The sequence below is a fragment of the Penicillium coprophilum genome (genome assembly GCF_028826855.1).
Source record: "Penicillium coprophilum strain IBT 35676 chromosome Unknown utg000002l_segment0_segment0, whole genome shotgun sequence".
NCBI classification, from domain to species: Eukaryota; Fungi; Ascomycota; class Eurotiomycetes; order Eurotiales; family Aspergillaceae; genus Penicillium; species Penicillium coprophilum.
Window position 1 is genome coordinate 1,192,387 of NW_026622721.1, and position 27,055 is coordinate 1,219,441.

Consider the following 27,055-nt stretch of genomic DNA (forward strand, 5'->3'; position numbering starts at 1 on the left):
TCAAGGAGGTCACACCCTATAGACTTCGTACACTAGACAAAGTGTTAGAATCATCAAAACCCGACTGTGTGAGAATATATCAAGCTATGCATATTCTCTAACGGACCTAGGTAGACTAGGAAGGTTAATGAAGGTACACATAATGCGGAGTATACAGCCTATCAGCTCACTGACATATGGCTTGCTGATGTTCTGTATTTGGGTGGTAGGGTGAGAAACAGGTGAGCGCCGCTGTAGCATTACAAGACCTGGGTGCGAATGGGGTAAGAATAATAACTACCCCTGCCAAGTACATGGGGGACATTACGCTACATTTCTTCCCTGAAACAAGTTTTTGACATTTGCACAAAATATACTGAAGCCTTTCCAACGCCTGGCTCAGCTTGCTCTTATTCCTCGGTTGCTTTGCATGGAGATGCTAAATCACCTATTCTGGCGATATAACCTATGCTGTAGAGTATGACTAGCTTGACTTTGATGCAAATGCAAGTCAGTTCATATTTTCTGACTGTGAAATCATTGTGCTGGCTGACAAAATGCATCGACTCGAAGTGCTAGATAATGCTGTACAGACCCAACACGTCCATCGCCCAAACGTTTGCCAGGGAACCCTCCATTCTAGATATATATGCCTTCAGGGCTGATTCATGGCAGATTCATTAGAGCACCATATGACAGCCCTAAAGAAGAAGATGCCGAGGGCAAACCAAAAGGTACCGGCGAAGGTGGAACTCACAAGTTATGCCCAATCTAGTTCGACTTCCCTGAAAATGAAACTAGAGCATGGTAAGACTCGGTCAAAGGCCACAAGCCCTGAGCAAAACCAAGCGCCCCGACAACAAGAAGCACATAATATGCAATCGTCCACCCAACACCCAAACCATTACCACCCCGAACCCCGATAAGATCCTCATCAGAATCCTCCTTCCCCCTTGTTATAGGGGGCCCGATAGGCTGACCGGCTTCAACACGTCCCCAAAACCGCGGTAATCCAGACCAGTTACAGAAACCATGGACGAGAACAACGGCTAGCAACGAGCCGGTCCGCAAATAGACGAAAGTCGCATACCAACCGAAGATAGTCGTGTACCCGAACTGGAAGAGCGAGCGCAGCAGCGCAGCCCAAGCTGGCGTATCCGGGTGCGTCAAACGGAACTCATAGAAGTGGTGCACATGCGCAATACCGAAATACAGCGGCACAAGAAACACAATTCGGACCGGCGAGGTGTGTGCTAGCAAATGTAGCGAAACCATCCCGGATCTGAAGATGACTTCTTCTGTGAAGGGGCCCTAGGGGGATGTCAGATTGGGAAGTCCGAGAAAGAAAAAAGAAAGAGAGAAGAGGAAAATAAACAAAAGATGCAGGTGCTTACCGCAACATAATTCCTCCAGCCAATCCAGCCACCGAGACTCTCAGAGAGCCTACTAGGACGAAACCAGAACTTCCACTCGCCCTCGACAATGCCACGCTCAAAGAGTGGGCCCAGGAACAGGATGGCCGTTAGGAGAAGACTCCGAAAGGTCTCTAGCACACCGACGGGCCAGCAGCCGAGGAGTCGAATGCCAGCGCCGATGGAGGAATTCCCTTTCTCAACAATGAGCCAGAGAACAAAGACTGAGCTCACGATACAGGAGCCCGTGACTACACGGATGCGGGCGCGAATCACGGACGGTGCATCGCGACTGAGAGTCGGTGATGGGCGTGTTTTTGGGGAGAGATAGAATGGCACCACGTAAAGCAATGTGAGGATGACCTGAACGGGGAGTTAGATACAAGGATTCAGAGTAGACAGTTTTTCGTCTTTTTTTCTTTTCAGTTCTAGGAATTCTACATACAGACAGAAGGGCGACCGTATATTCTGACAGAGCAGGCTCATCTAGATTGGTTAGTTGACACTATTTTTGTTCACGAGTCCCCTACATACCTTGCTTGAAGTATAGACTCTTAAGCCGAGCCATTATTCCTACCGGCGCCATGTGAAGAGTTTGGAGTGGGAGATGGGTCTCTTATGGGGTTGATGGGACAGTTGGAAAGACCCTTCTTTGTTCCTACCGTACGCAGGATGGGCTGGTGATTGGTTGGAAGTAGTACAATACAGTATGGTACTGTCATCTTTTGATACAGCATCAATGCGAACGCCTACGATTGTTCTTGATACTCGAGTCCATACTCCGTAGACTGGACATATATGTTGTCTTCCATTCCTATATGTGAGTTTCTACCCAGGGAATATGTCTCACCAACAAAGTGTCAAAACCTGATTCGAACTAGTGGACCGTGCCAAACCGGGAGGAAAATCGAAGCTCTCCCCCCTTATTGAGCTCCTGAATTGCAAGTCAAATGCGAGGGATCGTGGGTATTTATATTCTCCGATCACGAGGATATCAATATTTGTACATTTCATTACTTCGTACTCCGTATTTATTATTAGCATCTGTTCCTCTCGGCTGTGCCCCCCCTGACGCTATAAACTAGTGGCAGTTCATCAGGATCAGGGACAACGCACACAGGATCCACATAAACCACGCGATTAAATGAGTAAACATGTTTTAAGGAGTCAATTGTGGCTCTGAAATGACTGAAACTCCGCATAAATATGGATATCTGTATATTAAACTTGATAGTCCAGGTACCAAGTCCATATAAAGATATAAACAACTCACGAACACCCCCCGAAAAAAAAAAAAAGCGAGCGAATTGTGAATTGTCCAGTACTTTTGTTCTCATTTTGACCAATCACTCAGAACCCCCCAATTGTCAACGCCTTTTTCTTTTCCCTTAGCCCATGCAGCCTGCATAACCCCCTGCCGGTCTGGCTCAATCGAATCTCACTTGCTTAGACGCTCACCGCTGGCCAACAAAATCCTCCCCCTTCATCCAAGTGTCTCAAGTTCTGCTTCTCGTGCTTCCTACTCCTGTGCTTTTCGTGTCCCTTTTTTGTTTTGAAACGTTCTAATGATTGTTTTCCTGTCGCTCTTTAATGGCTTTTGTTTGAAACAAACTAATTGACGAACTTCTGCACGTCTACCCACGCTCTTTTGATGAACATCAGCCTATAGAACCCATATCGAAGGGTACCACATTCTTTACCTCGAATACTCGGAAAACAAACATTGAACAATCCACTCATTTTGACCTCTTGTTTACAGCTTGACGCCTGTCAACCTTCGCCTTTGATTTATCCCGTCTTTTCAATCAATGCTATAAAGTCCAAATAATGTCTTTTCCCGCTCGGTCGACCTCGCCTCGCGCGCGAAGGGCATTGCACGAGCGTACCCCCTCTCACTCAAATGAAAGATCCCCAGCCCAGTCATTGCGCATGGTGCCGAACGAGGAGCTTGATATGTACACTGCGACCCCATTTCCGACGAGACCCGAGCAGATCCTGTTACCTCTCCCCGGCAAAGGACAACAACAATACATATCAGACACCGGCTTCAGCTATTCAGATCATTTAGGATCGTCGGCATATTCCCCACCGGTTTTCACCCAACCGACACACAACAGCCCGAGAGACCACTCAATTGGTGAGAGTTGGGATGTATCCTCCACCGTGGATACCGGCAACTCGCCTCCGCAATTGTGGGATGACGACCCGTCCTCCAGCAAGTCATCGTTGCCAGACGCGGGGAAAGCACCAGACTATGGGTCCGAGAGTTCAGAACCCGAGTACTCGGATGACGAGATGATGGTCCTGCCGACGACCACGCCAACTATCAAAGCCGTGGTCTCCGAGTCATCCATGTCGCCAAAGTCCTCCGCGGAGTCTGTCACTAGTTATTCCAGCCCTGTGCTCGAACAACACGGGGCCCCGTCAAGTCCGAACTTTGTTATGCTGGATAACTCGAGCGTGAACTTCAACAGTTCGGCTACAGCATCGGAGTCAGATCCACGAACAAACTCCCTCTCTTCGTATAATTCACGAGGAACTGTCGTCAGACATGTCGGCTCTGCACCCTGGTTCCAAAATGCCTTCCAACCAGCTTCATCGGATCATTCAAGCTATGGTTCCCCGTCATTCAACTCCAGTCCACCCGCCCAGTCCATCGCTTCATTCCACTCCAGCCCACCCGCGCAATCAATAGCCTCATTCCGTTCATCATCCAGGGCACCATCAGGCAGCCGTTCCCAATCAGCAACTTCTTCTTCGCGCAGCCTCCGCTCCGCTTCTGACTTGCAGGCAGCCATTGACAATGGCGTGCCTATTCAATACCCGCGGATCCGCGCGCCATCGTCTTCAAGCTCCCGTGCCGGCACATCAGTTACATCAGAACGCGACTTTACTCCCGGCCCCCCATCCGGACGTTGTAATCCCCACCTGGCATCAGGACGCTGGAACCCGCACCTATCAACAGTCTCATCCGTCTGGTCCGCTGATGAATTAAGTAACCTCGCCGGACAAGCAGACACAGACTCAGACCGCGAAATGACAGAGCCGACCCCACCACCACCAGCAGCCCTAAACCCAGAAACAACCAGATCCTCCGTCTGGCTCGTCGACTCCTCAAACGACAGCGAGGATGAGCGCCTCGACAGTCTGACCAAGCTCCCCACTCGCCCAGTGTTCTCCCAAAGTCTCTCCTCCGGCTCAAAACGAAGTAACAGCACCCGCAGCCTTCAACGCCCAGGCACGGGGACAAGCACAATCCTCAACATCCTCCCAACCTGGGCAAAAGTCTATTACCTACGCGAACCAATGGGCCTCAACTCAACACTCTCCATGATGGATGCTAGCCGTCCATCATCTATTCGTCCACCATCTACTTATCCACCATCTACCCGCCCTCCATCTACCCGCCCACCATCCACGCGTCCAGGAACCGGAACCTCAAACTCAAGCGTCTTCAACCTCGTCCCAGGCCCCCTTAACGTCCCCCGCCCCCGCTCCCCAGAACGCATAGCATCTTCCCCACAGCGAAATTCAATTGCCCAGCGCGGTCTAGAAAATGACCCGCGCGATCCACGCGCCCACTGGGTCCCCTCACCGCAGCCCGAGGACGGCGAGTTCACCGGCAGCCACCTCCACCGCCTCCGACACAGTTGGTCACCACACCTCATCCCAGACCGACGTGTTCTACAACGCTCGACAAGCCGATGGCGTGCGCCATCCCTCGACTCTCGCAACGAGCCCGTTTTCGGTCGTCGAAATATCCAGGTCTATTCATTCTGCCTGGGTTTTATTTGCCCTGTTGCATGGTGTGTTGCAGCGTTCCTGCCACTACCGCCGAAACCGAAGATGCCGCAGATGGTCGAGTATGAGTCTAGTTCGGATGTTGGTGCTGCGCTTGAGGCCCAGTGTGTGAATTTACAGCAAAGGAGGAGAGATAATGCGCGCTGGTGGAGGAATCTTAATCGATGGATGATCTCCCTTGGGGTTGTTATTGTTGTTGTTATCATTGTGTTGGCTGTTATTGGGACTACCACGGGTTTTTAGGGTTATTCACCGCATTTTGACTGCGTTTCATCGCGATCTTGACTATTTGGCGCTCTTACGACTTGGACTTTCAACTCTTGAGGCTATCCTCAATTTTTTTCTTCTCTTCTTGGGATTGATTTCCCTCAACCAGTCGACTGGTTTCTTTTCTCCTTGCTGTGCACTAATACTCCAGGCATCTCCTTGCTGTGATCTGGATGTTTCTTTCTCTTCTTGGTTATTGACTATTTAGCCTCCTGCTTCTATGCTCTCCTTCTTCCTTTCTCTGCATTCTCCTTGATTGCACATTTCTTTTCTGAACGATTCCACGACTTCAACGCACATAAATATCCTCTTCTGTTTTACATCTTTCTGTGCATTTCAACTTTTGCCTTCGGACTTGTCCATGGCCTCATATGTTTGCTGGATTCCTATGCATGGCGACTGCCTTTGTTTGCATTTCTGCTACACATTCGTGTAATAGATACATTGTTTGTTGTGAGTTTGCTTTTTACTGCTTGAATTCGATGTTGAATTTTGTTTTACCGCATACGCATACGCATACGCATACGCGTATTCGTTCTCTGCGAATTAACTCTCTTCGGCGTTCTATATTGCATCACAATTTACTTGGCTTGGTATACTTGACCGTAACTGAATAAAAGCTTGCTGCTATTTTCTAAGCAACCCATGCCCCGGAAATTGAAATCTATAAACACATTCACTGACCTCAACGAGAGAGACCATTCTCGATCAAGTCATTAAAAAACATAAAACCAAGAAAAGACTCCTAGTTATTTTTTCACAGCAAAGCGGAGAACACCCAAAAGACACCCCCATGAGCCAATTCAAATTGACCTTTTAATCCCATGCTATCCAATGAATCCATCACTCACAGTGACTCAACCAATACTGTCACCTACAGCTTCCGCCCAATCTTCCCCTCAACAGCAGCCTTCAACTCCTCACCCGTAGGCATCTTAACCGTACTTCCCCGCCTAGCACGGAACTCAATCTCGGCCCTGATCTCAGCAACAGCCTCGTCAAAGTCACGCTCAGGATCATTCGGCAAGCCAAGGTCGGGCGGACGCACAGAGTCGGCGCTAGTGGTGCGACCGACATAGGGACGGTTGCGGTGCTTTAGCTGGGAGACAAGGTAGGTTCTGAGTGGGGAGAAGGAGGCGAACGCGACCAATGAAATGGCGCAGTTGATGATGCCGTAGAAATAGACACGGGACCATACAGTGACAGACTTTTCGAAGCTGAGGATGATGAAAGGAACAACAGCGAAGGAGAGGGTTAGCTGTGTTGCTAGCCAGCTGAGGATGTCGTAGTAGCGCTTGTTTGGTGTTGGCTTGGTGCCGTCCGGTGTAAGGAAGAAGGGGCGCACGTAGCGGCGGAAGTCTATTGTACGGTTAGTTCTTGGAGGGGTAGGTCATGGAGGAGATATCTTGGTCGTGCTTACTCTTTGCCACGGTCTGGATGAATGAGCCCAGAACAAAGGTCATGTAGTATCCTGGGTGGAAACCGTGCCAGAGCGCACTGGTGGCGAAGGTAGCCATGCTGGCGCGGAAGCCGGGTTTCTTGCCCCTGGGCGTGACGCGGAGATAGACGTAGTTGCGCAGCCAGTGATTGGTGTTCTTATTCCAGTTACCCAGATAAGCGTGCGAGTTCTGCGCAGTCTCCATGCCCCACGGATCAACGTTCTCCAGTCGGTTCCAGAAGACCTTGCCTGTCTTCGGATCGAAGCTGTTGTATCCCATACCGGATAGAATACATGCACCCTCGGTCAAAGCCCAGACACCGTAGTACTTAGTGCGAGCGGTAAAACCAAGCATGTGCACGTTGAAAACGCGACGCAGGAAGGAATACTGCAAGAACGCGTCCGAAAGCACAAAGTCGACGGTAAAGTATGAGCTCAACTGGATGAAGGCGAAGATCCAGATCAGACCAGCGGCGGCTTTCTTTGCAGCAGGTCTTCCGCTACGAGGGATCTTGCGCTTCTTTCGGGTGGGTGGCACCTTGGAGGGGTCAGTGCCCGGAGGGACTTCGAAGAGCGTGGTGTCGATCCAACGGCGGTAGTCCACATATTCGAATGAGGGACCGGCGAAGAGAGAAGGGAAGAACATGACATAGCCCAGGTAGTCGACAATCCCCGGGAAATTTGTAATAGCAGAGTACTTCTGCGAGTCCGAGAGTCGGTCCTTAGGCAGACGACCGTCATGAACATTCCAGCAGAACGAGGTAAGTTTCATGACAAGGACCATCTGCGCACCAGTTATGTCAACGGCCCCGCTCTCGTTCGCCCTCTGACGTTCGATGTGGTTAATCGACATGTGGCCCATGAGGAAAAGGAACCCAATCCATGGCATCAGTGATCCATCCACATAGTAGGCGATTGCATAGGTGCCCGCGGCACTATAGAGTAGGGTGCGCAGACCATCCCAGAGGTCGAAGAGTCCAACTATATAGAACAACGAGACGGCGATAATGAAGGCATTCTTTCTCCAGGGTTGGCCGTCGGGGATACGTTTGAGGAGGGCGGCCAGTGGGTATGAGATGAGGAATGAGCCGATCAACTTGACTGGACTTAGGGGTCAGAAACTGCTAACAAGGTCGGGAGCCTGTGGAAATGAAACATCGTACGCTCATCAGTCGATGCGCCAGTCAGTCGAGCTGGCACCTCAAATACTGCGGGGGGAGAGGTTAGTTAGACCGAGGAGCTTAAGCTTGGGAGCTGACATACTCTGATCTACATAGGGCAACATTGTTGACCTTGTAGTAAGGGAAGGAAACAGACAAAATCGAAAAGAAGAGAAGATTTAAGGTGAAGAAACAAAACTGGCAAGGGGAAAAACAAGAAAACCAGCTTGTCATGTGGAAAGTGGAATTTCCACCCCCAACCACTTCCCGCTCTCTCCACAATCATCGCCTCGATCTTCAACAGCTTCAACAGCGTCAGCAGATCCAGCAGATCCAGCAGATTCAATCAGGAGCGGGTATAACTGCAACTCAATTCAATTTAAATTTAATTCCCAGATCTGCCGACCATGGACGTCGTCGCGGCTGCCTCGGGGTACATCTCCAAGATGGTCACCGTGGGTGAGTCGGCAGGAGCTTCGTCATCAAAGATGAAGATCTTGCTTCTGGATAGCGAGACAGTGGGTGATTTTCCCCTGCCAGAAATCTACTGATTTCGATCGCTAACTACTATGATTCTAGGTCCCTATTGTTTCCACGGCCATTACTCAATCCGCCCTCCTCAATCATGAGGTCTACCTTATCGACCGCTTGGACAACACCGCGCGCGAGAAGATGCGACATCTGCGATGTATCTGCTTTGTGCGACCATCACCTACCTCTATTCAATTTTTGATCGACGAGCTTCGAGAACCTAAATACGGCGAATATTACATTTACCTTAGCAACATTATCCGCAAATCTGCCCTCGAGCGGCTTGCGGAAGCGGACAGCCACGAGGTCGTTCAGTCAGTTCAGGAACAGTTTGCCGATTCTCTTGTGGTAAACCCGGACCTTTGCTCTTTGGGTATGGGTTTCCCGTTGCAACGGATATGGAGCCAATCGCCGGACTTATGGAACCCGGATTCACTACAAAGAGCCACGGAGGGGGTTCTGGCCCTGCTCCTCGCCTTGAAAAAGAACCCGCTTATCCGCTATGAAAAGAACAGCCTTTTGGCCCGCAAATTGGCGACGGAAGTCCGATACCACATCACGCAGGAGGAGCAGCTATTTAACTTCCGCCGGACGGATACACCGCCTATCCTACTCGTTCTTGACCGTCGCGATGATCCCATCACTCCTTTGCTCACTCAATGGACGTACCAGGCGATGGTACATGAGATGCTTGGTATTAACAATGGCCGCGTGGATCTACAGGATGTACCTGACATCCGACCGGAACTGAAAGAGATTGTCCTGGCTCAGGACCAGGATCCATTCTTTAAGAAGAATATGTATCAGAACTTTGGTGATCTGGGCCAGAACATTAAAGAATATGTGGAGCAGTACCAAACTAAAACACAAAGCACTGCGAATATTGAGTCTATTGCCGACATGAAGCGTTTCGTGGAGGATTATCCTGAATTCCGCAAGCTGGCTGGCAATGTGAGCAAGCATGTTACCCTAGTGGGCGAACTCAGTCGACGCGTCGGTGAGGATACTCTCCTTGATGTGAGCGAGTTGGAGCAGAGCTTGGCATGCAATGATAACCACTCCAATGATCTTAGGGTATGTTGAAACGTTAAATTGATGATGCTTTGCTCACGAGCTCACTTTTCACCAGTCACTACAACGAATCATCGCGCTGCCAAATGTGCCATCTGATAATAAACTGCGCCTGGTGGCTCTCTACGCGCTCCGCTATGAGAAGCAACCCAACAACGCGCTACCAATTCTCCTTGATCTCCTCATCACAGCCGGCGAAGTCTCATCTAACCGCGTAAATATTATCCCCAAGCTCCTCGCCTATCACCACTCCCTCCAAGCCCCTCCAGTCGCAGGCGGGTTCTCCGACCTGTTTGAGTCAACATCCTTCTTCTCCGGCGCAAGAGACCGTTTCAAGGGTCTCAAAGGCGTCGAGAATGTCTACACGCAACACTCCCCTCGGTTGGAAGTGACTCTTCAGAACCTCATCAAAGGCCGCTTGAAGGAACTACAATACCCCTTCCTTGAGGGTAGTGGGCACACGCGGGACAAGCCGCAAGACATCATCATCTTTATGGTTGGTGGTACCACGTATGAGGAGGCCAAGATGGTGGCGCAGGTCAATGCCAGTTCCCCCGGTGTACGAGTCGTTCTGGGTGGCACTTCCATTCACAACAGTACCACCTTCCTGGAAGAGGTTGACGATGCAGTGGGCACCTGGCCGGAACCAGGACCTACGACGGCTGCGGGACGGCTGCGCCGGGAGGTGGGACGATAATTGTTTTAGTGTGTATATGGGTATTGGAATAGCATTATATCAAGTAAAGTCGTGGGGAAATGGGTCGTTTTCATAGAAAGAGAACCGGACAAGAATGATGTCCGGCACAATTTATTTCACATTTGTCGCTATTCCGCCCCGTAAAGAGAAACGTCAAATGCGGAGAGCTTCTCCTTCCTCTTCTCCCCTCACCTGAGAGCCACAACATGGAGCAGACATCCCCAAAAGGAGGACCCTCCTCCCCACCATCGCGCGAACCAAGACTTCATCTCCCTTCAACCACTGATCCGCCCGGCCCCCAGAATCCCGCCAAACCCCTCGTATGGCTGGTATACAACCCTTCAAGCAACGAAAAGCACCAATACACTAACCCACCTTTACAGATCTTCGGCGCAACCGGCCACATGGGCCGCTCTTTAGTAAAAACCGCCCTCGCCAACAATGACCTAGTAGCAGCAGTGGGACGCACATACGAGAACAGCCCCGCATCGATGAAAGAGCTTGAATCGGCGAACTGCATCGGACTCCTATGCGACGTACGAGCGCGAGAGACTGTGAAGCGCGTTATTGACCAAACAATCACACGCTTCGGCCGAATCGACATCATTGCAAACTGCTCCGGCTACGGCGTGATCGGCGCCTGCGAAGACCAAGATGAATTCGACATCCGCAACCAATTCGAAACAAATTTCACAGGCACCCTGAACATGATCCAGCTATCTCTACCACATTTCCGCCAGCGTCGCGCGGGGAGGTACCTCATTTTCAGCTCGACGTCTGGCGCGCTCGGCGTGCCGGGTCTCGGACCCTACTGCGCCTCCAAATATGCCGTTGAGGGTTTGATGGAGAGTATGCTATATGAGGTGGATAGTTTTAATATAAAGGGTACACTTGTCGAGCCCGGTCATATGCGTCGTGATGATAATGCGGATGTTGTTACTCCCGGGGCTTTTGCGAATAACCCCTCCGAACATCATCTGTCGTCGCCGTTGCCGCTCTACGGTCATTTTTTGGTGAAGCCACCCAGTGAGCCGTATAATACGACTACGTCGCCGGCGGCGCATGCGCGACGTATGCTCATGTGGCTCGGTGATAAGCAGCCTGCTAGCGCGGTTAAGGCGGCGCATCTGGTTTGGCAGCTTGGTCATTGCTCTTACCCGCCACTGAGGCTGATTCTGGGGACGTATGCTGTGGAAAGTATACGGGATCGGTTGAAGTGTATTATTGAGGAGATTGAGGATTGGAAACATCTCAGTTTCCCGATGGGGGAGACGCAGCCGGTTGGTGGTGGGCGTGATAGGTCTGTTCAAGCTGAAGGGAGTGAAAAGGGTAATAGATGATTTTGGGACTCGTCAATGCCTCAAATGATACCCAAATCCGATCAAAAAGCTTCCGAAGAGGATAGCTCTCCTACATCTTCCCACTGTGGGGGGTTTCTCATGTGGGAACCTCTATAGACCTTCTGGGGTTGAATGCTTCATTCGCCGAACAAACGAGCATCTGCTTTATCGCCCTCGGACTTCGAGGCTACGCTTTAACGAACTATATTACATGAATACTGTACGCAATATGAATGCTTGCCTCCTTGGTAGATCCCAAATTCTATATCATTTGTCCAGCATATTGAGCTCCAAACTACATATGTATGCTTAGACTCGAGGCATCGGCACAGAAACATCTATTAATTTTAAAATATGAGCAATTCTCTCCAAAATTATTCTTCTAGGACATGGACCAACGTCCACACTTCTTTTCTTCCATATTCATCCTTTTTTTCTCGACAAGGGCTTTGCAGGTAGGGTTTGCTTCCATGGCTCTCTTTTCCATTTTGCTTCGCTGTATTGACTTTGTATACTCCTGGCCTCCCATCTTCATAGAGTGGTGGATCTACTTTGCTATTACCGGTTGGCTTAGCTTGTTGATCCTGCCAGGATGGTGCATCTTTTGAATTCTCCCTTTGGGTCTTTTCCGTCCCATGAGTCATGTATCAAATGTTCTTTAAACAGGGCATTCAGCTCAGATAACCCAATTTTTCCAGATTTCTCTTCCTGCTTCATCCTCAGGGTCCATATGTACGCAGATTCAAGTGAAATGGAGTAAATTTCCATCGAGGAAAGAATATCAAGCAGTATCATCGCTTCATTGGCTCAAATTTGCGCTTGCGCAGCATGCTGGAACAATTTCCCACTTCAACGACCATTTGTCGATGTTGGTGTTCTCAATTCAGCTCCCGTCCAAGATCCATTATGATAGAAAGCTATGGTGGTGCAATGCGCGGTAAACTCAGGAACTCTCTAAAATGAGACTTTTCCCGAGGTAGGTCGACTAGCAAGCTGACGGATCACGATATGTTGGAGCGGCCTGGGCATGCCATTCTCACAGTGATGTGATATTTACTCTTGGTATACGACATGATTTGTTCTTCTTTACTGTTCCTAAGCACTTAAGCCAAAAGGAAATGAGGGAGAAGAGAAAGCTCTGTACAATGCCTACCAGAATTAATATACAAATCTGACGAAGATAGTAATACAAATCCCACATCTATATAGAAAAGGGAGATCAGAAAACAACATTAACAAGCTTACCCCCCTTGACAACAATCACCCGTCGTCTTTTCTCCCAATCGTTCTTCTCCTGAAGCCACAACTTCCCCTCAGCAGTCCCCAAGACACGGCTGACAATCCAATCCTGTTCTTCCTGTGAGGGAGCTTTCTTGCCCTGCGGAGACTGAGTCTCCATGCGCGGAATGGTCACAGCGCAGCGAAGCTTTCCGTTAATCTGAACAGCGACAGTTTGGCCGCCGCGAGATGAGAGGGTTTCCGCTTGGTCGGAGGTGAGGAGGGTGCTGGGCCAGGGCGACGAAAGGACTGACGGCACTGGTGTTGCAGAGCTGGTATTTGTCGTTGCGTGCAGGACTTCCCATGATTCAGAGGCCAAAGCTGGGGCGATGGGGGCTAACAGACGGAGGAGGGATGAGACGGATAGGTAAAGGATGAGAGGGGAGGAGGCGGGGTTCGAGGCCAGAGTGTTGGTCAGTTTTGTTAGGTCCGAGATGACCGTGTTCAGGCTGTAGGGGTTGCTTTCGATGCAGGTCGTGACGGATGCGATGGTGTTATGGGTGGCTAGGACTGCGTCTGCGTCGGAGTCGCTGAGGTCCTGGAGAGACGACGGGAGGGGAGCGACGTGTGTAGTAGAGGATTTCAGATCTGATTCTGAGACGCAGAATGATGCCTCCGTTAGGGTCTGCTGGGTGTCTTGGACAAGTTTCCAAAGTCGACCGAACCAGCGCTCGACGCCGACGACCTTGGCTTCGTCCCATTCCAGAACTTCGCTGACTGGTGCGGAGAACAAGATGTGTGCGCGAGTAGCGTCGGCGCCGTACTTTGATGTGGTGGTTGTAGGGTCCACGCCGTTGTACTTGCTCTTGGACATCTTTTCGAAAGAAATATTAGGGGTGACTGTTGTTCCCTTTATCAAAGGCTTATCGGGATTTGTCAAATCAACTTCGGACGGGAGGAGGAAGCGGCCAGTCGAGGGCTCAGTGAAAGTCTTTCCGTGGACCATGCCCTGGCTGAGAAGCATTTTGAATGGTTCTGCAGGGGAAGCAGCGTTTGTAGCTGGGGAAAGCTCAGACTGAGAGAGGAATTTGTAAATGAATCGAGCATAGAGAAGATGCAGAATGGCATGCTCGACACCACCGATGTACACGTCCACCGGCTGCATCACTGCAGGAGAGAACGGAGCTCCCTTGTTATCAGAGTCCAAGAACCGCAAGAAGTACCAGGACGAGTCCACGAAGGTGTCCATGGTATCTGTATCGCGCCGAGCAGGACCATTGCAACTGGGGCATTTTGTGTGGAGCCATTCCTCTGAGGATTCCAGAGGATTTCCCTTCTTTCCCTTGAGCCACTCTCCCTCGATCTTCGGCAGCTTTACAGGAAGATCCTTGTCGGGCACTGGAACAGGGCCACAGTCCCCGCAGTGAATTATGGGGATTGGCGCGCCCCAGTATCGCTGGCGACTGATCAACCAATCCCGCAGGCGCCAGCTCTCCACAAACGCAGCCTGGCCGACCTGCTCCAGGTCATTGACAATCAATTTTGATGCCTCCTTAGAGTGTAGCCCTTGATACTTCCCACAGCGCGAAGTTAAGAAGCCTTCTGGTGTGAAAGCTTTCGTGTTCGACGTTGGAATGACGCTACTGTTTGCATCATTACCACTTGGCTCGGCCTCGATAACAACTGGGATCGAGTCGGTGTCCACATTTTCCTTGAAGAACGCCATATCCCTGGTGTCATGGCCCGGAACACCCATGACTGCTCCCTCGCCATAGTCGCTAAGAACGTAAGGAGCCACAAAGACAGGAAGCTTCCTCAACAAGTGAGGCGTTTCTGTATCAATCTTACACAACGGATGAGACACCTCAATGTCAGACAGCCGGTATCCTGCTTTGGAGTCCGGTGCAAGCGACGAAGCTTCGCTCAGGAATTTGCGAAGTGCCTCGTCTTTCTCGGCAGCCTTCAACACAATTGGGTGATTCAAAGAAAGTGCGAGATATTCCACGCCATACAAAGTGTCTGGGCGGGTAGTGAATACATTCACATCGACTTGGTCGCCTGCGTGTCCGATGGTCACAGGGAATGTGACTTTGGCGCCATAAGACTTCCCAAGCCAGTTGCGCTGCATCGTGAGGACACGCTCCGGCCATCCCCCAGCAAGAGAGTCGAGGTCTTTCAGAAGTGCTTCCTTGAAATCAGTGATCTTAAAGAACCACTGCTTTAAGTTCAGCTTCTCAACCTTAGCCCCAGACCTCCACGAGAATCCATTGGCATCAACCTAGATGAAAATTAGATCAAATCGAATTTCACCCTCCAATTCCAATTTACCTGCTCATTTGCCAAGACCGTCTTATCAACAGGGTCATAATTGACCAACGCCTCCGCCTGGTACGCCAAATTCTTTTTATACAACATCAGAAAGATGCGCTGGGTATGCTCATAAAAGTCCGGGGCGCACGTAGCCAGTTCCTAGTCATGAATCTCAATCAGCCATTCATCCAGACTAACTCATGACCAACCCGCCGACTCCAGATAAATCACACCAACGTACCCGATCCCAATCAAAATCGGCCGAGATACATCTCAACTGTTCCTTCATCTTCGAAATGTTGGCCTGCGTCCAAACCGCAGGATCAATACCTCTCTCGATCGCCGCGTTCTCCGCCGGGAGTCCAAAAGCATCCCACCCCATAGGATGGAGCACGTCATGTCCGCGCATTTTATAGAACCGCGAGATCACATCTGAGATCGTGTAGACGCGCAAATGGCCCATGTGCAGCGTGCCGGACGGGTATGGGAACATGGACAGGATATAGGATTTGGGTTTCTGTGTTTCGCCCGGTGTTGAGCGCGGCACGGCGCGGTCACTTTCCCATTTTGCATGCCATTTTTTGTCGAGGGCGGGGAGGTCCAGTCGGCGGGTTGAGGTGCTGGATAGTCGGGTTAGGGTGTAGACTGGTGAGAGGGCTCGTTGGATCGGACGCGCGTGAATGCGGCCAGGCGCGACGGCGCTGTTTAATCGGAGTCGTAAGATAGATTGCATGATGGCCGTCTAATCATTGTGTGCCTGGGATGTTTAGATGGTGAATTGATTGGAGGGATTGGTCATGTCCGCGATTTGAAGGTATGGCTTGATTCGCTGCGCATCTTCAAAACTTCCCCGGAGCCCGGATAGCTCTAGTCCCGATTTGGACTAGCGTATCAGCGCTATACAACATACTTTAGGCATGTTTCTAGAAGCTGTGAAGATGCCGAGGTCCTTTGATATTTGTATGAGGGTTGATCTTTTGGCGATGTTCTGAATAGGGTCATACGTTGCAATATTGAGATCGCTATGTATCGTACATTTTACTCTATCCTAAATCTACATCCTCAAAATATCACCATTCCTATCAATGCCACCGCGGAAATGATCCGCAAGCACTTTCCCGCCTAGAATAGTCTCTTCAACAAGGCCCTCCACATGCTTGGGCTCGATACGGCCGTACCAAATTCCCTTACCCGCCAGCGGGTGAGGCTCTGAAGAGGTTCCCAGTGTCGTCTTCGGCGGGATATAAACAATCACATTGCCAGCATATTTGTGTCCTCCAACATGACTGATAAGACCAATATTAGCGTGGTTCTGGCCATCCACTGTGGTCCCTTCACTGCCCGCGGAGGTAAATCCTCGCGCTTGCAGCACGCGCTTGAACTCGCTTTCCAAGGCGGGGGCCATGACACCACAGCGCATATCGCGGCCTCCATGTCCGCATATTAATACTGTCGGGGAGTGTTTGATATCGACTACTCCTGGGAAGTTTGATGCTAGGTCTGGGGATCGGGTCATTTCTGCTTGCTTGCTTGCGGGGAGAGAGGTATGCATGTCGTGGAGTTGTTCGGGGAGAAGATATGCGCGTACGAAAGTCGTTAGATCGGCTGTTTGGGCGAGCGATGAGGCTTTTTTCACGGGTATTGAGGGAATGTATTTAAAGCTCGGGAAGAGGAATGCCGACGCGGAGGCGGGAGAAGAAGTTGCAGCTGGCGCAATAGATGAATTCGTGACCAAGACATTGTTGAAAGGCTGGAACCATGAGATCTCGAATCAGCGAGAGTTCGCGCATCCTTTGTCGGGTTATATGATTCACTTACATCAAGATACGGCCCGCCACGACCTAGCAGGCTCTTCAGTCCCCTCACAAGGTTGCCCCAGCCTTTATTCTCGCCATCATCCTCAATGCGACTCGTCCAGTCTGGCTGTCCTGTGCAAACGAGAATCTGCTGCGCGTAGGCAGCCATCGTCCCATTTAAGGCTTGTTCATGATCGATCGGTAAACCCTCCGGTAGGGCGGGCGTAGGTGGGCAATTACAGCTTGGTTCAGGACATGTCTTGGTAACTGGGAAGGGCGGCGGGATTTCCAGGCGCGCGCGGAGTCTGTTGCTGTGCTGAGGGGTGCTGGATAGTAGGCGAATTGTCTGGCAACTTCGATAAGTTCGCCCGCTCCAGGCGTGCGTGAGCGGTTGCGCGATTATTGGTCGCATTGAATTTAAAATTCTGGATAGACTGGTAGAAGGTAAAGAAATTCAAAGGCGAAATGTCCAGAAAACAAGAGAGGTGTTAATGTCCGAGTGCCGAGTCCGAGAAATCGGAGATCCGGAGATTCAGAGATTATCAAATCCCCCCCCGTTGATTCGCCTGATCTGCAGATCTCAACAATTATGAGTATTCATGAAGCTTTCATTTTCTTTGAAGTAAAGGATATAGCTCGGAGCTGAGATAGAAGGAATCTTATACCAGAACACTTTCCAGAAAAACAAATGTGTCTAAGTTTGGGGGCATATGCTTCCCAAAGGGGAAAGCTTCCCTAACGACTCTTGTGTGATGGAGACCTTTCAAGCTTGGAATGTTTATGGCAATAAAAAAAATCCCACAAATAACCACTCAAGGAATATTACGTCGAGAAATCGATGTACTTGTTAGTTTGCTGGAGTATGGTTGAGGCGGGAGGTTGATGCAGTCTCGAGCCATTGGGCGCACGATCCAAGTGCCCAGGCACTACGGTATTGATATGGAAAAATATCTCAGTAATATCGCAAATGAAGGGTGCTGGTAATGATATTACGATTACGCTGGCTGAAGCAGTTCTTGAGGTTCGAAGGCACTTTGGACACCTTTTGTTCGGGTCTGCGGATGTTTAGACAGATATCAATGCAGGTGGTTATCACCCGATGTAGAATGCTCGGGGTAGGGTGACTAATCGAAAATCAACCAGACACCGGGGGACCTTCAGGGCTGTGGAACTTCCAGGCCCCTGACATCCCCGCACTGGTCATGCGAGAATTTGCCGACGGAGAGAACCACATTGCGCGTGCAAGTTGTAAGCTTCACGACGATTCTGATCCGTTGCATTGGTCAACGAGTGATTCTGCGATGTTGAGTTGGGACGATTGGTTAAGACGGTGAGTCGGAAGTGTAGCTAGTGCATCTAGTGCATCGTACGTCGGCCCGCAAAAGTGATGATATATATGTTGTAGTCTGTTCTGCGATCGGAGGATGGCTCCTGTCCATAATATCAGTCTAGTCAGGTAAGTATTTGGACATGCGACATGGTATATCGTGTCACAGCATATCCGAGCAATCCCAAGCAAATAAATCATGCATTGCAGTTATCCATGACCATTCGACAGAGGCGAGCAAACGCGCAACGAAAACACAAACACGGGCGAAAAGACCCCGGTTATGGTGGATAAAAATATAAGTAATCCTGCTCGAGTCCGTTCTTGATGTCATGCCATCCGGTCTTGTCCATCCGGGAGTTTATTAGTGGACCCGATGTGGACGCTTCTCCAAAACCTCCTCGCGAGGAGGTAACATGCGAATAGGGGCTCCGTAGTACAAAAGTAATGGGAGTTGGAGAAGACTGAACTTTGAACGGTTAAAACTGCTTAGGGACCAAGGAAGTTTAAGATAGAATCTAGATGTGAATATCTGGTAAATCGTTAGATATCATTAGATATAGTCCCTGATCGTCTGTAAGTCTACTTTGATTTTTACCCCTCATTATGTCAGCTTATGTCATTTACCCCTCTGCGGGGAGGAGAAGAGTTTGATTATGTACTCATCCTGTCATCCAGGTACCTAGGTAACCTTGGAAGTACCTAGCTTTGATATAGATAGGTATTTGAAACGCTATATACTATAACTTGTCTTATAGAGAGCTTTTTTATAGTGTAAATGGAAGAAAAGTACATGGCATAACGTACGTATAGGGACCGAGTCCAAATATAGCCCCATCCTTACAACGTACAACATAGTCTGTCCCTCATGCGGAGAGATCTCCAAGTGAACACGTCCGGCCCTCCCGTTTCTATGCGTGTTATTTTGAGGGGAGGGAAATACAAAAGAGACATATATATATGTTCAGCTCCTGCTGTGAGGATGGTTTCTCTCCTCCCATTCTATCTATCACCTATTCACCCATTCTACCCTGATCTACTCCGATCTACTTCGCTCTACTTCGCTCTACTCTACCTGTAAGTCTTATGATTTTCTTGTTTCTTTCCCCCTGGAGTCAAGTTACATCTCTTGGCTGCAATCATCTCCACTTCTCTCAAAGCTTGTCGCATCCGGCTCTCTACAACGCCGTTCTTGGACATTGACATCATCCAATACTTGTCCGTTATAACAGAGCGCTGACCTTTTGTTCTTAGCGAAATCTTGAAAATTATTTTCTAATCCATCACAATGGTATTTATTCGCTCTGTTTCCCGTCAATTGAGACGACCCTTCCTCTCAGGCTCTCTGAAGCCAACTATTGCCTCGAACCCATTCACTCGGGCTTCACCTTTGGCCAGCTCTATTTCTGGTGCACGTACGCTAACCGCAACTGCCAATCTTCAGGGCAAAGTTCTATTGGTTCTCTACGATGTAAGTCAATTCTTGGTGCATTATATACTTCAATCGCTGACCAAGTCCTTTTCTATGGTATAGGGTGGTGAGCACTCCAAGCAGCAGCCTAAGCTGCTCGGTACCACTGAGAACGAGCTCGGTATTCGTAAGTGGCTCGAGGACCAGGGCCACACTCTAGTGACCACCTCCGACAAGGAGGGCGAGGACTCTACCTTCGACAAGGAGCTCGTCGACGCTGAAGTCATCATCACTACTCCGTTCGTTTCTCATGCATGAGCTTTCAGAAAAACTCTCACTAACGATTGATCAGCTTCCACCCTGGTTACCTTACCGCTGAGCGTCTGGCCAAGGCCAAGAAGCTCAAGCTCGCCGTCACTGCCGGTATTGGTTCCGATCACGTTGACCTGAACGCCGCCAACACCACCAACGGCGGTGTTACCGTTATCGAGGTTACCGGTTCCAACGTCGTCTCCGTGGCTGAGCACGTCGTCATGACCATCCTCGTCCTTGTCCGCAACTTCGTCCCTGCCCACGAGCAGGTCAAGAACGGCGACTGGGACGTTGCCGCTGTCGCCAAGAACGAGTTCGATCTCGAGGGCAAGGTCGTCGGTACCGTTGCTGTCGGCCGTATTGGTGAGCGTGTTCTTCGCCGCCTCAAGCCCTTCGACTGCAAGGAGCTCCTCTACTACGATTACCAGCCCCTCTCCCCCGAGACCGAGAAGGAGATCGGTTGCCGTCGCGTCGAGAATCTCGAGGAGATGCTCGCCCAGTGTGATGTTGTCACCATTAACTGCCCTCTGCACGAGGAGACCCGCGGCCTCTTCAACAAGGATCTCATCTCCAAGATGAAGCCCGGTTCTTGGCTCGTCAACACCGCTCGCGGTGCTATCGTCGTCAAGGAGGATGTCGCTGAGGCCCTCAAGTCTGGTCACCTCCGTGGCTACGGTGGTGATGTCTGGTTCCCCCAGCCTGCTCCCAAGGATCACCCTCTCCGCTACGCCGAGCACCCCTGGGGTGGCGGCAATGCCATGGTTCCCCACATGTCTGGTACCTCCATCGATGCTCAGATCCGCTACGCCAACGGTACCAAGGACATCCTGGAGAGCTACTTCTCCGGCCGTGAGGACTACCGTCCTCAGGACTTGATTGTTCACAAGGGTAGCTACGCCACCAAGGCCTACGGTCAGCGCAAGTAGAAAGTTTCTTCACCTGATGCATTGTGAAGTGTCCCCTGGCTGAGATGCTTCCTCTTATATTTTGTTTCTTCTATGTTCACAACAGTCCCATTTGCTCCGGCTGGCATGGGCGATGCTGGAAAAGGTAGCATCTTTCACGATACCAATGAATAATATTTATAACCTTTACTCCTTTTCCACTTTGATTTGCATTTAGATTTCTATGCATACGTCGTACATATCTCGATATCGAGTACGATATGAAGATATGTGCATAATGATTGGTGGAGCTATGTCGATCTTATCAAATAAATTGAGCCCAGCCGTTTGGTGGGGGAAGTCTAGAGCGTGCAAAGCTGTCTTGAGAAATTCTTGATGTCCAAGTATGATAAAGAGAGATAGTCCGGAACAATATATAGGTATGATTATGATATAATCCAATCAATCAACCTTGTCCTGCTTGCTCCATGGAATTTCCATCAAAAAAGAAAAGAGAAGAAGCAACTCTATTCGCAAAGTACAAAGCCATGCTCGAAATATCAACCATCTAGTTTCGCAAAATGTTCGTAGACACAAAAAGAAAGGCAACCACCAAGAATGCAGATATATGCGTAAAATGCCATCTTCAGCATTTCAAACCCTCCCTCCCCGTCCATTCCTATGCCCCTCACTTCCCTCATCATCACTATCATCCATAAAACCCTGCTCCAGATCCCGACTCAAACGACTCTCCGTCTCAGTTATAGCATCATTTCTCCGTTGGTCCAGCGCACCCCGCCTCACAGAATCCATATCCATCCCAACTAAGGTCTCCCCTTCCTCATCGTCAATACCGATCGTATCATGGTCGGCTACGCGCGCGCCCCACCGCCACCGAGATGGAAGGAAGAGGTGCATCACCTTATCAGCTATACGGTCGCGTAGGGATAGTGTGCGCGCCGAGATACTGTGTAGCGGGAGGTATTGCGAGTAGCGCTGGTGGTAACGACGGAAGAAGGGGATTATCACGCATGAGGCTAGGATGTAGATTGATAATGCGATTGCGGCTGGGGTGAGTATTGTCTATGAGTAGGGATGTGTTAGCTTGGGTTTATTGGTCTTGGTCTCATAGGTGTTTCTGCTAGGAGAGACCATGGTGTGTGTCTTGCGCGTCGGGATAGGGGGGTTTTCCGCGCACCTTGGTGAAAACACCTGCTGATCCCATCTTGGTAGTGGAATTAAGCTTGAGAGCCTAAAATATGATGGTGCACTGAGATTTGGTATGGCGCGAGAGATTGCGGAGGTTCCGGGGTTGGGTCTGAACTCAGAGGATCGGCAGATCGACAAAGCGGGAGATCTTTGGAACTTTTGTTATCGCATTCTTCAAGAAGCGTCGGTACCATAGTTATGAATCAGGTCCTTGCTGCGTAGCCTAATCCACAAGGCACTTCATTGTTCTAAGAAAACATGCGCCGGTGTTGGATAGTAAGCCCATTTGATCCTCGGGCCTATACTCCGTACTGGAGCGGGGGAGACTAAAAATACTCGCCGGGAACGCCATTGAATTACAGATAGCCCTTGACTTGAGCTAAACCTCGCTCGAGTTGCAAGTCCTTCATTGGGCGCCCTTGCAGCAATATATATTTCACTATCATGGATCTATCTACTATTTCTCAACCTGTCGAAAACTGCAAGATTTGCTACCTCGCATGTGCCACAAGAAGTTGATGTTTCAAGTGAAGTATAGCTGAAGATTCAACGGGATACCACCAGCGGACGTATGGCTCAAGCGGACAGCGTACTCTCAGTACTCGCGCAGAATCCAGACACACGCTGAGTCTAAAACTGATATAAAGTATGATGTGGTTCTCAGATGGAAGGAGGTCAAGTTCCCCAATATTCAGTACCGATGTCTCAGACGTCAATACTTGTACCGGACACAAGCCTCTATGACATGACAGTGGAGCTGAAGCTTGACGTGGTAGTGATGATCCAATGCCTGGGCCGGAGATGTCCAGTTGAGTTCATACTGATCTGTCTCACCCTCGCGACTAAATCGTGAACATTCTCCAAGCGGTGCTAATATATGATTGATAGGATGAATACAGCTGCTCAACTTTACGGGTGTTTTATTGTGTCTTCGAAACCCCGTTCTAAGTGCCCTGGACCTTTCAAAGTACAAGCTTACGTGATCTTGATGATCACGTGCGCGGTCGGGGAGTTTCTCCGGGACAAACCCCCTAATATCAAGAGGACTGATTAGATGAACGCTTAGGCTTTGATCCTGGCGTCAAACTGGACTTAACATTTGCAAAAAAGGCTTGCATGTTAATTTCCTTTTCTTCTATTTTGCCTTCTTTGTGGGGTGAGTGCCGTGAAGAAACCCCTTTGCCCCTCGTCTCTTGCGACTCCGCCGTATCAACGGGTATACTAACTAGCCAGGGAGGGACAAATCAGAGAGCCACTTTCGCCCCATTTGAATGTCATCGTCTCCCATATCACTTGCGACCGACATCGCATTATCGCGAAACCGATATCTCTATTTAATACCATTCCCAAGAGTGTTGGAGGGCCCTTTATGCTGCGCCCTGCCTCATCTTAGTGACGCACGCCAAAATGCCACAGAGTTCACAAGCCGACAAATCCAGGCAAACATCGAGTGGAAAGTCATTCTTCGGACGGAAGTTGCACAAGGAGAAGCCGACCGAGGAACGATACGATAATTATGGAGGCTCCTATGATAGCCTGGCACCTCCGGGGAGCGCCGCGGGCTCACGCTCGTCCCGCTATTCGAAGCGGTCTTCTATTCAATCTGTCGATATGACCCAGGATTTTGACCCAAGCAGCATCGCGCATACCTCAGGCGTCATCACCTCCATCCCCTTTGAAAGTCTCCCCACCGATACCAGGACTCCGATTCCAATCGACAATTCTCGCCCTGGTTCTTCGCGCCATGAGCCTTCGCCTAATCATCTGGGCAAATCGGGAGGTGACTTCCATCAATATCCGACCGTGACTTCCACATCTGCGCCAAATGGGTACGCTTCACATCCCTCTGGCCCCCGTCCGCCCCCACACACCTCAAACAGCACCTCGCACGGCACCCTGAGCAGCATCAACTCTGGCGATCGAGGTGCCAGACAGCAACAATGGGGACGGCCAGGCAGCTCCGCAGCGAATAGTGGGCCTAATCATAACACCTCTTCAATTGATTCGTCCTCAAACTCCCGCACTTCCCTCGACCAAGCCAGCATCTACTCATCCGTTTCTTCTAATACGCGCGGTTCGAGCTACTTCTCCTCCTCAGAGAATTCCGCTCGCACTCTTACAACCTCGCATTCTGGTGACCGCACCATGTTGCCCAGCTCCAGCTCGGGCCGTTTGTCAAATGCGGGATCCTCCCACCAAATCTCTGTACCGGCTGCTGTCCCCCGACCACAAGATAACTACCTCACTCGACCGAGAGATGACCGCATTGTGGACCAGTTGTTTCTAGAACTGATGCAGAAGCGAGGATGGCAGAATCTTCCTGAGCAGGCTAAACGGCAGATGTTGTCGTACCCCGCTTCAAAGAAATGGACATTGGTACATCAGGATCGTTTGACGGAGTTGCAAGGAGAGCAAAAGAGACGACAAAATGCCCGACAAACTCATGGTCACGACGGTTTGTCCGGTTTGCTTGAACGTGCTGATGAAGAAGGTAGCCCGGAATGGTATGTGAAGAAGGTGATGGATGACACCATTACATCCAAGCAACTTGCTAGTTTGAGCGTCAGCTTGCGGACACAGCCAATTAGGTATGAACTTCCCTTTTTCTCGATCTTGTGCATCTCACTAATAACTATACAGCTGGGTGAAAGCCTTTGTTGAAGCCCAAGGTCAAATCGCTTTAACAAATGTCCTCTTGAAGATAAACAGAAGAAAGGTCTCTGGTCCTGTCCCAGCTCCGCCTACAGGCGATAAAGATCTAGACCGGGAATACGATATTGCCAAATGTCTGAAAGGCCTGGTGAACAACAAGTATGGCGCAGACGACGCTTTAGAGCATCAAAATGTGCTGGTTGCCCTCGTCACCTCGTTATCATCACCACGCCTGAATACTCGAAAACTTGTCAGCGAAGTCCTCACTTTCTTGTGCCACTGGGGCGATGGACAAGGCCACCAAAAAGTCCTGCAATCGATGGACAAGGTCAAGCATGATCACAACGAAACTGGTCGCTTCGATGCTTGGATGCGTATTGTCGAGGTCACAATTGACGGCCGTGGAAAGATGGGAAGTCTGGTCGGTGCGAGTGAAGAGTACCGCAGCGGAGGCATTGGCATGGAGAACCTGCTCATGGAGTACGCGGTCTCAACCATGATCCTCATCAATATGCTGGTGGACAGAGCAGAAACGGACCTACAGCTCCGTTGCCACATTCGCGCCCAGTTCACATCATGTGGAATCAAGCGTCTTTTGACGAAGATGGAAGGATTCCAATATGAGGTTATTGACAAGCAAATCGAGCAATTCCGCGAGAATGAGGCCATCGATTACGAGGACCTCCTCCAGCGGGAAGGCAGCAGCATGAAGGATAGCATTGAGGGCGAAGTCAAGGACATGAGCGATCCTATGCAAATCGTCGATGCAATCACATCCAAGATTAATGGAAGCCGGTCTCACGACTACTTCCTATCGGCTATGCAACACATGCTCCTCATCAGGGAGAACTCTGGCGAGGAAGGGCTCCGTATGTTCCAGCTGGTAGATGCCATGCTGAGCTATGTGGCCATGGACCGCAGGCTGCCCGACCTTGATCTCCGGCAGGGCTTGACCTTCACCGTGCAGAGTCTGCTAGATCGACTGCACACCGATGCTGAGGCAAGGCGGGTCTACGACGAGTCTCTCGAGGCCCGGCAGATCGCCGAGGCTGCCATTGCCGAGCGTGATGAGATGCGGGCGCAGGTTGAGCTCGGCGCAGATGGCTTAGTCTTGAAATTGCAAAAACAAATCGATGAACAAGCTGGTATCATTGAGCTGCAACAAAGACAAAATGAATCGTTTAAGGCCGAGGTTGCAGAAGTACAACGACTGCGTGCTCAGGAATTGCAGCGTAATGAGCTGGAGACCCGAGAACTATACCTTATGCTCCGAGATGCCCAGGATATTGCCGCTTCCAATGCTCGAAAGGCCAACAACCCTGAGACGGTGGAGCCAGCAGATATATCCCAGTTGCCTGGTATCATGGACCGCGAAAAACTCATGGAACGTCTGGAACGCCAACTCGAGCGGACTAAGACCCAATTCAAGCTGGAGGGCAAAGTATGGGGTCAGCATGGACCATCTGACCGACTCCGCGAACTACGTGAGAAGATGGAAGGCGAAGGAGATGACAGTGAGGACTTTGCTGAAACTACTCACCGAAACCTCGACCCTGGCTCTTTGGGATCTGTTTACCGCAAGCGCAGCCATATCCCTGCGATGGACTCCACTTTTGTAGATGAGGAGGACATACCAGTGGATAGCAATGGCGAGCCGATGTACGAGAGGCCTCGTCTGGTGGAAATGCATCGTCCTCGTTTGAACCCTGCCCAGGCTACCGGCTTGCTAGGCGAGATTGCTTCCAAGGTTCCTAAGTTTGATGCTGAAGATTCCGATGCTGTTGAAGGGGAACATGTGCTAGAAGACAACGAAGCTGCCACAAAGGCTATGCCGCCGCCGCCGCCTCCTCCAGGTGGCAAGATTGTTCCTCCGCCTCCACCGCCAGGAGGTATGGCTCTTCCCCCACCTCCGCCGCCGGGAGGCAAGATTCTTTCACCTCCACCTCCACCAGGGGGCTTGGCTCTTCCCCCGCCGCCTCCCCCGGGTGGAAGCGTTGGTTTGCCTCCTCCCCCACCGCCTGGCGGAATGGCTCTCCCACCACCGCCCCCTCCAGGTGGTGCCAAGGGTGTCCCTGGGTTGCCGCCTCCACCTCCGCCCCCCCGGTGGGAGAGCTGGATTACCCCCGCCGCCGCCTCCAGGTGGTGGTGGATTTGCTCCTCCACCTCCTCCCCCTATGCCTGGAGCTAAAGGCCTGATGGTCCCTCCACCTCCACCCCCTAGCGGTGCCTTAGGCGCAGGT

General features: G+C 50.5%; 10 protein-coding genes across 10 annotated transcripts; 5 read left to right on the plus strand and 5 right to left on the minus strand.

Moving 5' to 3' along the window:
- Positions 1-750: 750 nt before the first annotated feature.
- On the minus strand, positions 751-1,977 carry N7500_001850 (CAAX prenyl protease RCE1; the record flags this gene model as incomplete). The annotated part of the gene is made up of 4 exons (XM_056672996.1): positions 751-1,290; positions 1,374-1,754; positions 1,837-1,877; positions 1,926-1,977. The coding sequence occupies 4 exons, from the start codon at positions 1,975-1,977 to the stop codon at positions 751-753; spliced, it is 1,014 nt and encodes a 337-aa protein (XP_056536515.1).
- Positions 1,978-3,218: 1,241 nt separating this feature from the next.
- Positions 3,219-5,435, plus strand: N7500_001851 (putative serine-rich protein; the record flags this gene model as incomplete). The annotated part of the gene is made up of 1 exon (XM_056672997.1): positions 3,219-5,435. One exon carries the CDS (start codon positions 3,219-3,221, stop codon positions 5,433-5,435), a length of 2,217 nt encoding a protein of 738 aa, XP_056536516.1.
- Positions 5,436-6,333: 898 nt separating this feature from the next.
- N7500_001852 (lysophospholipid acyltransferase) lies at positions 6,334-8,182 on the minus strand (the record flags this gene model as incomplete). Its single annotated transcript, XM_056672998.1, has 4 exons — positions 6,334-6,818; positions 6,880-7,998; positions 8,061-8,105; positions 8,161-8,182. 4 exons carry the CDS (start codon positions 8,180-8,182, stop codon positions 6,334-6,336), a joined length of 1,671 nt encoding a protein of 556 aa, XP_056536517.1.
- Positions 8,183-8,464: 282 nt separating this feature from the next.
- Positions 8,465-10,356, plus strand: N7500_001853 (Sec1 family protein; the record flags this gene model as incomplete). Its single annotated transcript, XM_056672999.1, has 3 exons — positions 8,465-8,575; positions 8,637-9,662; positions 9,718-10,356. 3 exons carry the CDS (start codon positions 8,465-8,467, stop codon positions 10,354-10,356), a joined length of 1,776 nt encoding a protein of 591 aa, XP_056536518.1.
- Positions 10,357-10,562: 206 nt separating this feature from the next.
- Positions 10,563-11,696, plus strand: N7500_001854 (SDR family oxidoreductase; the record flags this gene model as incomplete). The annotated part of the gene is made up of 1 exon (XM_056673000.1): positions 10,563-11,696. One exon carries the CDS (start codon positions 10,563-10,565, stop codon positions 11,694-11,696), a length of 1,134 nt encoding a protein of 377 aa, XP_056536519.1.
- A 1,219-nt stretch (positions 11,697-12,915) lies between these two features.
- N7500_001855 (leucine--tRNA ligase NAM2) lies at positions 12,916-15,957 on the minus strand (the record flags this gene model as incomplete). The annotated part of the gene is made up of 3 exons (XM_056673001.1): positions 12,916-15,192; positions 15,243-15,383; positions 15,466-15,957. 3 exons carry the CDS (start codon positions 15,955-15,957, stop codon positions 12,916-12,918), a joined length of 2,910 nt encoding a protein of 969 aa, XP_056536520.1.
- Positions 15,958-16,278: 321 nt separating this feature from the next.
- On the minus strand, positions 16,279-17,189 carry N7500_001856 (sucrase/ferredoxin-like domain-containing protein; the record flags this gene model as incomplete). Its single annotated transcript, XM_056673002.1, has 2 exons — positions 16,279-16,974; positions 17,043-17,189. 2 exons carry the CDS (start codon positions 17,187-17,189, stop codon positions 16,279-16,281), a joined length of 843 nt encoding a protein of 280 aa, XP_056536521.1.
- Positions 17,190-19,635: 2,446 nt separating this feature from the next.
- fdh (formate dehydrogenase (NAD+) FDH1) lies at positions 19,636-20,996 on the plus strand (the record flags this gene model as incomplete). Its single annotated transcript, XM_056673003.1, has 3 exons — positions 19,636-19,818; positions 19,882-20,057; positions 20,111-20,996. The coding sequence occupies 3 exons, from the start codon at positions 19,636-19,638 to the stop codon at positions 20,994-20,996; spliced, it is 1,245 nt and encodes a 414-aa protein (XP_056536522.1).
- Positions 20,997-21,608: 612 nt separating this feature from the next.
- On the minus strand, positions 21,609-22,179 carry N7500_001858 (uncharacterized protein; the record flags this gene model as incomplete). Its single annotated transcript, XM_056673004.1, has 2 exons — positions 21,609-22,037; positions 22,153-22,179. The coding sequence occupies 2 exons, from the start codon at positions 22,177-22,179 to the stop codon at positions 21,609-21,611; spliced, it is 456 nt and encodes a 151-aa protein (XP_056536523.1).
- A 1,391-nt stretch (positions 22,180-23,570) lies between these two features.
- N7500_001859 (Diaphanous autoregulatory) lies at positions 23,571-27,003 on the plus strand (the record flags this gene model as incomplete). The annotated part of the gene is made up of 2 exons (XM_056673005.1): positions 23,571-24,751; positions 24,804-27,003. 2 exons carry the CDS (start codon positions 23,571-23,573, stop codon positions 27,001-27,003), a joined length of 3,381 nt encoding a protein of 1,126 aa, XP_056536524.1.
- Between the last annotated feature and the right edge of the window lie 52 nt (positions 27,004-27,055).